The sequence below is a fragment of the Sus scrofa genome, chromosome 6 (assembly GCF_000003025.6).
Source record: "Sus scrofa isolate TJ Tabasco breed Duroc chromosome 6, Sscrofa11.1, whole genome shotgun sequence".
In the NCBI taxonomy this organism is placed as follows: domain Eukaryota; kingdom Metazoa; phylum Chordata; class Mammalia; order Artiodactyla; family Suidae; genus Sus; species Sus scrofa.
The window spans coordinates 32,078,036-32,086,465 of record NC_010448.4 but is presented as its reverse complement, the minus strand read 5'-3'; the positions used below and the strand labels follow the sequence as shown (position 1 = coordinate 32,086,465).

The 8,430-nt window shown below is 47.5% G+C and overlaps 1 protein-coding gene across 3 annotated transcripts; it reads left to right on the top strand.

The window, feature by feature from the left end:
• On the top strand, positions 294-8,209 carry LOC100519366 (cytochrome c oxidase subunit 6B1-like). Of its 3 annotated transcripts, none has more exons than XM_021094176.1 (4): positions 294-3,073; positions 5,163-5,256; positions 5,600-5,734; positions 7,765-8,209. In XM_021094176.1, exon 4 carries the CDS (start codon positions 7,818-7,820, stop codon positions 8,064-8,066), a length of 249 nt encoding a protein of 82 aa, XP_020949835.1. In that variant the 5' UTR covers positions 294-3,073; positions 5,163-5,256; positions 5,600-5,734; positions 7,765-7,817; the 3' UTR covers positions 8,067-8,209. The 3 variants fall into 3 exon arrangements, 2 of the variants coding, with proteins under 2 accessions (XP_020949835.1, XP_020949834.1); XR_002344598.1 differs by having other exon boundaries at positions 304-3,073; positions 8,109-8,209; XM_021094175.1 differs by lacking the exons at positions 294-3,073; positions 7,765-8,209 and having other exon boundaries at positions 4,112-5,256; positions 5,600-6,333.

The window sequence follows — 8,430 nt, the reverse complement described above, 5'->3', positions numbered from 1 at the left end:
CCATGAGGATGCGGGTTTGATCCCTGGCCTCACTCAGTGGTTCAGGGATGCGGCGTTGCTGTGAGCTGTGGTGTAGGTCACAGGTGCAGCTTGGATCCCGAGTTGCTATGGCTGTGGCATAAGGCCGGCAGCTATAGCTCTGATTAGACCCCTAGCCTGGGAACTTCCATATGCCATGAGCATGGCCCTAAAAACCAAAGAACAATAATAATAATAATAATAATAAATAAAATTTAAAAAGGAAAATAATCTTTATACCAACTCTAGGGATCCAAGAGGATCCCCACGACTCCCAAATGAATTCCTCAAGTCTCACCCTGTGGAACTAGACTGCCGAGCACATGTTCCAGCTCTGTCTTTGAAAGCTGAAAGCCCTAGGATAAATCACTTATTCTTCTGTGTTTTAATTTGCAGAAAGAGGATGGTTGAAAGGATTAAATGAGTCCTATATGTAAAGCATTTGGAACAATAACTGGACATGGTAAGAATGATGTAAGTGTTTGCTATTATTTTTTAATTGAGATGTAATTAGCACATGACATTATATTAGTTTCAAGTGTACAACATAATCATTCAATATTTGTGTAAATTGCAAAGTGATCACCACAACAAGTCAGATAACATCCATCACCAAGCTATGTAATTATTTTTATTTTGTCCTATGAGCATCTCAAACTCAACCTTTCCATAACTCAACTCCTCATCTTCCCCCTAAGTCTGTCCCTTCTCCCAGAATCCCTTTTGTATGTGGTGGCACCCTCACCAGCCGTGTCACCCAAGCAGAAACCTTGTCTCCTCGCTCTCTATAAACCCCTATGTAAGAACCAACCACCAAAACTGTTTGATTTTTACCCCTTATGTGCTGCTTGAATTTGTCCTCTTTATCCCTTTCGTGTCAGCGTAGATTATTGTTTAGCAAATATTCACTCACCCAGCCTCCAAGAGAAAAGGGCTTGTCCCCATCTGGTTGCTGTTGCTCTTGGCCATGTGAATTGCCGTCGGCATTGGGATAATAGAGGACTTGACTCTGGATAAGCAGGTGGACTCCGCCTTTTGTGATCCAGCTCTTTGTCATGTGAACCCTCCTCAGGGAGCCTACATCACCTGAGCCACAGTGACTCATAGAAGAACAAGCTTATGCTTGTGTGCCACTAAGATTTTGAGACTGGTTGCAAAATAGCTATTAATAGTAATAGCTCCCTGATACCTCTTTCTAAGGTCAGTCAATTGTGTCCTATTTGGTGTACCTACCTCTAGCCTTATCCCTCTCAACTCCATCCTTCAAACTGCTACCAAGTTACCCTAATGTACAAATCTGAGTTGATCTGATTTACTCAAAAACCAAATTCAAACAACTCTCAGAAAAAAACAAAATTGAGAATGTATTGGCTCATGTAAATCTTCGAGAGGTGGTAATAGCTTCTGGCATGGCAGGACCCGGTTGTCAAACAAGTTCATTGAGACTATGTCTCTCCCTCTCTCAGCTCCACTCTCTTCTGTGGCTTCATTCTCAAGCAGCACCCCCACCCCTCACCCCACTGGTGGAAAAATTGCCATTCAGAGGCTCCAAACCTAATTCCAATTTTATTCACTCCAAAAGAAAGTGAATACTTCTTTCCTAATTGCATCAACAAAAAGTCTCCTGGAAGACTCATTGGACTGGTTTGGGGTGGATGCCCTTCCGTGAACTAGACACTTTGATGAGGCGTGTACAGTGCTCAGCCTTGAACCTGAGAATGGAAGCAGCCCCATTAAGTCACATAAACTGAGATGGGTAAGAAAAATTTCCCCAAGGGGAGAAGATGGGATTTGTTACTGGAAGGCAAGATATGAAACAATCAAAAGCAGTTGATGTCCTGGCATTATTTCTCTGCCTAAAGCCCTTCAGTGGACTCCTCACCACCATTAGATGAACTCTCAGCTTCTCAGTGTGAACTACAAGGCCCTCATGATCTGATCCTTTTTACTTATCCAGCTTCACCTTCCTGTCACTGTGTGACGTGCCCATCAGGCTCCTATGACACTGCACATCACGCCCGATGCAGCTCATGTGTCCCGTCCCCTTCTCCTGAAACACTCATCCTCTTTCTCCAGTCCGTTCCTACTTACTCTTAAAGACTCCACTCAGGTCTCACCTCAGCTGGGAAAATCCCTCTGAAACACCCATTCCAGCTTGACACACTTGAACATTTTATTAACAACAAGGAGTTTGGCCCAGAGTAGTCTCTGGGATTAATGGCTAGATAAAGCAAGGGATGAATGGGTGATAGAGAAGAGTAAAAACTCAATAAATATTTGCTTAATGAATGAATTTGGTTTGAAATGAGAAGTTTATTGCCTCATATAACTGAAAAATCTAAGAGAAGAGCTGAATGTTTAGGTAGGTACATAGAGAGATAGACAGACATATGGTAGATAGATGGGTTCAGTGGATTGTGTGCGTGGGAGGATGGATGGACGAATGGATGAATAGATGGATGGATGGATGGATGGATGGATGGATGGACAGATGGATGAATGGGAGGATAGGTGGATAGATAAGTTGATGAATAAACAAACTCCTCCTCTCCCAATAGTTTGGAAAGTGGGCCAGAACAATGGCTTTCAAGTCTTGGGCAGAGTCTGTGCTGACCTGTGTAGCCCATTTGAGTGGACAAAATTCTGACCACTATCACCAGGCACCCGAGCCTCAGAGGGAGAAAGAGGACTGATCCTGGGCCCCCATGGCACAACTGGAACATCCTGAAAAAGAAACTGCGTGCTCTTTCCTGTTACAGATTAACTTCCTGGCAAATTGCAGCATGTCTGCCACAGCTGGAGGTGGATGAAGAGGCCTGTTTTTAAAAACCCTCAGCAATCTCGAATTTAATTAAAGGAGCATTTTGCACCATCCCAGAGGAAACAAAACAAACCATCCAGTTTCTGAACTTCTAAGGACCTGGAGCCTCCTTTGTTTGATTTGGTAAAAAGCTGAGTGAAGTCCATCCCTCGGGAGCTGGTGAAGTAAGCATCCTGCCTCAAAACCTCACCACCAGCTGAGAACTTTTTTCCAGGAGTCCTGAGGGTGGACATGGTGAGTAGCTTCTTACCAGAGACCATTCTGTTTTGCAGGGTGAATTTCCATTAGGAGGGAAGAGGGAGAAAAACAGAATTGCATAATTAAAAAAAAAAATTTTTTTTTGAAAGCAGTTACCAGAGCTTGGCCTGTGCCCAGAAACTGTAGAAAGAGGCCCCAAACTTCCGGATCCCCAGCTGCAAGCCCAGGCCTGTTTCCTGGCCCACTGCAAGTTTCCTACCCCCCGGGAAAGCGCAGGGCTTCGGGCCAGCTGAGGAGGCCCCATCCCTCCTGCTCCCTTCTTGGAAGACATCAGGCTCTGCTGAAGCAAGAGGAACTTTTTGTGGTCAATTTGCAGGCTGAATTGCTTTACTTCTTGTCCTTCCTTCTTTCCTGCTCTTTAGACCCCTTGCCTTGTCATCTCGGAAGAATCCTATTTGGTTTCTGAGGTTTTGCCGGCCCAAAACAAGGGTTATTTCCAACAGCCTGCTGCCTCTCCCTCTCTCTCTCTCCATTCCTGTCTCTCTGCTTCTCCCTACTCACCCCACCCCAAACCTCCACAGTACAGACAGAAGTGCCTCCAAGCCTCAGGCAGCCTGCAGTGGGGTGACTCTGAGCTGACCTGCTGCCACCTCCACAGCAGGCAGATGCTAAGGAGTAAAGAGAAATGCCCCCCCACACACATAGGCTGTAACAGGACATTGATTTCCATGTATTCACAGAGAAGACCCTCCACTTTAAGCAGGACTCTGCAAGGGTTAATAGCATGCATTCAGCAGCCATTTGACCTGGGGGTTACACTGGGGTTCTGACCTGACCTGGCTGGCCATGCTCATGCAAGTTATTTAACTTCTTCCTACCTCAGTCTTCCCATCTATAAAGTGGGGTGGTTGTGGCAGTTACATTCAACCACAGCTACACTCAATCACATGTAAAGTACACAGCGGGATGCCTGGAAAAAGGAAAGGCTCCAGAGCCCCTTTTCTCACTTGTGTTCTACAGAATTCCACCCACCCTTCCGTGCGGATTCTCTAATCTCAGACCCCCAATCCTGTCTTTCAAATGTGTTGTGTCATTATTTATTTGCAAACATGTCTATTTGATTTCAAATTAAAATGCTCTGGAGTCGAATTAAAAAACAAAACACATGCAAGGGGGGGAAATAGGCTGACAGACATGTGAGTAAACAGCGAAATATTTCTAAAAGCTGAATCCACAGAGTTCAGATGCTCGAGGGTTCAAATTGACAGACTTTTGATATGAGGAGACACCAAAACATCAGCAAAGGGATTAAAAACCCAGGAACATGAACCCCTCCTCCTTCCTTCCCAGCGGTACTCCGTGTTCCACTTACTGGATGATCAAGGCCTTGTTGTCTTCATTGCCATGATCACAGTCTGATCTGATTGTTCCCATAATTCATTAACAATTCCCCGAGTTAAATATTAAAGCATTCACACAAACAGCACAGAGCCAAACCCCAAACCTTCCTGTGAGGGACGCTGGCTCTACAGCCAGCCATTGGAAAAAAGGAGAGGGGGAAAACAAAACAAAACCAAACAAAAAACCTGAGAGCCACACACCCCCATCCAGGCTATGACCACAGATCTTCCAAAGCTCAGAAAAGTGAGGCAGCAGGGGGTGGGGGAGGGACGGGATGGGGGGGGTGCTGGAAAGTCACGGCTGAGCAGATTCCTCAGGGCTAGAGCTATGGGGCTCCCCCGTTTCCAGAAACTCTGGGAACGTTCCATGTTGGGGGAAGATGTCTTTCATCGTCTCTATGGGAGAGCTGGGGAGATAGGACTCCCCCCGCCCCCAGCCTCATCTTCCTCAAAGATCCAGAGCAAAGCCTTGATGAAGGGGACTTCTGGAGCCTGAATCCCAAAGGCGGGGATTTCTCTCTCCTCTCTCTCTTCGGAGCCTCTCGGGATGGGGCCTGTCTCATGGGCCAAAGGCAGTTCCAGAGATGCGGGGAGGGTCCGACTCCAGAGAGAAGCATCTCAGCTCTTCCGCTCAGGGGCGCCATTCTTCAGGGAGGCGTCCTTGCCGTCTGCCGCCTCGGGGCCGGCCTCCAGATTTGGCTCCTCTCCTTCGGGCTCTTCTGCAGGTTTCTGGGACTCGCCCGCCACCTTGGTGCTCTTGCTGGAGTGACATCCCATCTCAGCTGGACGCAGAGGGCGAGTGTCCCGGGATGTTCCGAGGTGAGGAGGGTCTGTGTGGCTGATCCTCAGGGCGCCAGAGTTAAATAACCCTTCCTCAGTGCCCGGCCGAAAGGGGACGGTTCGGTTACTATGGTCACAGGGAGACGCCAATCTGCATAATGACACACACCCCCATGGGGGGGGGCAGGGCCAGGAAGGGGGCCCTTCCGGCTAAGCCGGCTGGTTCCCAACTCCAAGCCCTATGCATTGCACTGAAGGATTCTCCTTTACAATCGCAACACCCGCCCAACCTAGTTACCTGTAAACACCAGCCCTCTTCGCACGCAAAGAAGCCCCTGTTACTAAGCAATTACCTGTGCCCTTCCCCGCCCCGGTGTTCCAGGGTCATACTCAGTTCCGGGACTCACAGACCCCCCGCTTGGAGGCCACTGCCCAGCCCCAGAAGGCCACCTCCAGCCAAGGCTGAAGAATGGGGAAGAAGCCTTAAGACCGTGAACACCAGGAGTTACCCAAACATGTAAGTAATGAAAAGAACCAGCGTTAACACTGCCAGACGTTATATACCAACGTTGGTAACACAGCAAATCCTAGCGTTCTCATCAAGCACACAGTATTTTTTTGTCTCTTTAATTTTGCATATTTAAGAGATGATGGATGTTCACTAAATTTCTTGTGATAACCATTTCATGGTGGATGAAAGTCAAAACATTATGCTGTACAACCTAAACGTACACAGTGCTGTAGGTCAATTATAGCCCCATAAAACTAGAAGGAAAAGAAATAAATAGATAAATAAATTAATTAGCAGGTACCGAGCACTGCTCTGGGCCAAGCAGTTTACATTCATCAGCTTCTCTCAAGAACCCTAAGAAGCAGGCTGGGTTATTGAATCTTCATTTAACACATGGAGACACTGAGGCACAGAGAGATGGAGTAATTGACTTAAGGTCTAACAGTAGGGCTGGGATTTGAACCTATGTCATCCAGATTCTGCTCTGTCACTATGCTCACTGTATCTATTTTAAAGACCCCATCAGGGAGGTCACGTTATGGCTCAGTGGTAACAAACCCGACTAGTATCCATGCGGGCGCAGGTTCGATCCCTGGCTTTGCTCAGCGGGTTAAGGATCTGGCATTGCCATGAGCTGTGGTGTAAATTGCAGATGCGGCTTAGATCCGATGTTGCTGTGGCTGTGGTGTAGGCTGGCAGCTGCAGTTCCGATTGACCCCTAGGCTGGGAACTTCCATATGCCACAGGTGCAGCCCTAAAAAGCAAAAATAAAATAGAAATCAAATCAAATCTCTCCATCGGGCCATCTTCACACACCATCCTAGATGCCCACAGCTCAGGAGGCCTGTCATGGCTCTTTTAATCCAGGACACATGGATGATTTTCAAAGCTGTGAATGAGTGCTCTGTATTTGACTCCTATTCTATCTTCTGATCACTTCACTTTCCTCTTCCTAACTCCAAAAGTGGCCTGATAATTCTGACTCAGCTCCTAGGAAGCTGGAGAGAGGATCAAGCAGGTCCAGTAAGTAGTTTTCCAGAGAGGCACAGAATGTATTATTTCCCGAGTATGCGTAGAGCAGCCAAAGGTGACACCAACTCCTGTCCACTTATGGAAGGGTGGGTACAGGCCAGCCTTGGATATTTTACACCAGTCCTTGCATTTACTCTGCACAATCCAATGGTTCTGTGAGGAAGAATTTTTAAGTCCACTCTAGAGGTGAAATAATTAAGTCCAGAGGAATTAGGTCAATGGCCTAATGTGCCTGGTTAGCAGCCAGCTCAGGATGCTGCCTGCAAAGCCTGTGACTTTCCCACTCCCTGTCCCCTCTTGCCCCCGCCCCCACTGCCTTTGATTAAGGCCTTCCATCCTGCTGGACGAGGCATTCGTCATCCCCAAGAATGTGGTGAGGCTTTCCTATAAATCACCTTTCTTTGAATGAGCTTCTTGCCAACTGGCTGGCAAAGTGACAATTAGTAAGACATGATGATACTGTCAATTCCCCCCCACACCCCCCAATTTCTTTTCTGGCCATGCCTGCCAAGTTCCAGGGCCAGGGATCAAATGCAAGCCACAGCAGTGATAACATTGGATCCTTAACCCCCTGAGCCACCAGAGGAGTCCTACCTCCCCCATATAAAGGCCAAAGTAGAGTTTGGAGGTGTCAGGGTGAAAGAGGGAAGTTCCATTCTCCTTCCAATGAAGAGGCCCTATGAAGGCAAATCCCTATTTGGATACTGGGATCCTAAGCCAACAATTCACTTGTGAAGCCTCGAAATGAATCATGCTTACCCCACATCAGCACAAAAGGCAGGCAGCAGAGGCACCAAGGAGACAGGTGGTAAACCTTCAGGTTGGGCTTGGGTTCGTTTAGAGGTGGGGCTGACTGGTGAGAACAGATGAGGGCCCTTTTCTAAGTGAACTGTGAGAAGCCTTGCCCTGCCTGTGACACCCACACCCAGGACCGGTTACCTAATTGCAGAGGCCCATGTAAAATTAAAATGTGGGCCCTTGTTCAAAAATGATTACGAATTTAGGGGGGCACATTGAGCTTCCAGCGGCTTCAGGCGCGTCTATAGCAGTCAGCACTATGGCCGAAGACATCCAGACCAAAATTAAGAACTATCAGACAGCTCCTTTTGAAAGCCACTTCCCCAGCCAGAACCAGACCAGGAACTGCTGGCAGAACTACCTGGACTTCCACTGCTGTGAGAAAGCAATGACTGCTAAAGGGGGTGACACCTCCGTGTGCGAATGGTACCAGCGTGTGTACAAGTCCCTCTGGGTGTCAGCCTGGCATGTCCACCGGGCAGAAGGCACATTTCCTGGGAAGATCTAAACTGGCCCCCCCACCTCATCTGTCCTCCATCCTTCTCCACAGGGTGATGCAGGGGGACCTGGATTCCTGGTGATTCCCACCCTGGGATCCTGCATCATGGTTTAACTAATAATAAATACTCATTGGAAAAGTGAAAAAAAAAATACGAATTTCAAAATGATGGCAATAGAACTTTAAATGAAGCACAAGGTCCATGCTTCCAGACCTGCCCACACACAACCTCTTCCTTAGCTTTCTCAAATGGACTCAGATCTGATGAGGATTAATATGCTGGATCATTAGCTGGCTCTGCCAAGGGGACATTGCCCGGGGGAAAGAAAGAGGCCAGCAGAAAGACAAGGAAGGAGAAATGAGATATGGACCA

Excerpts from the sequence above, each read along its gene's own strand:
- LOC100519366 (XM_021094175.1), top strand. The coding sequence starts at position 5,022 with ATGCGGGGAGGGTCCGACTCCAGAGAGAAGCATCTCAGCTCTTCCGCT. Across the intron at positions 5,257-5,599 it reads GTGTCCCGGGATGTTCCGAG|GGTCATACTCAGTTCCGGGA; the intron begins GTGAGGAGGGTC and ends CCGGTGTTCCAG.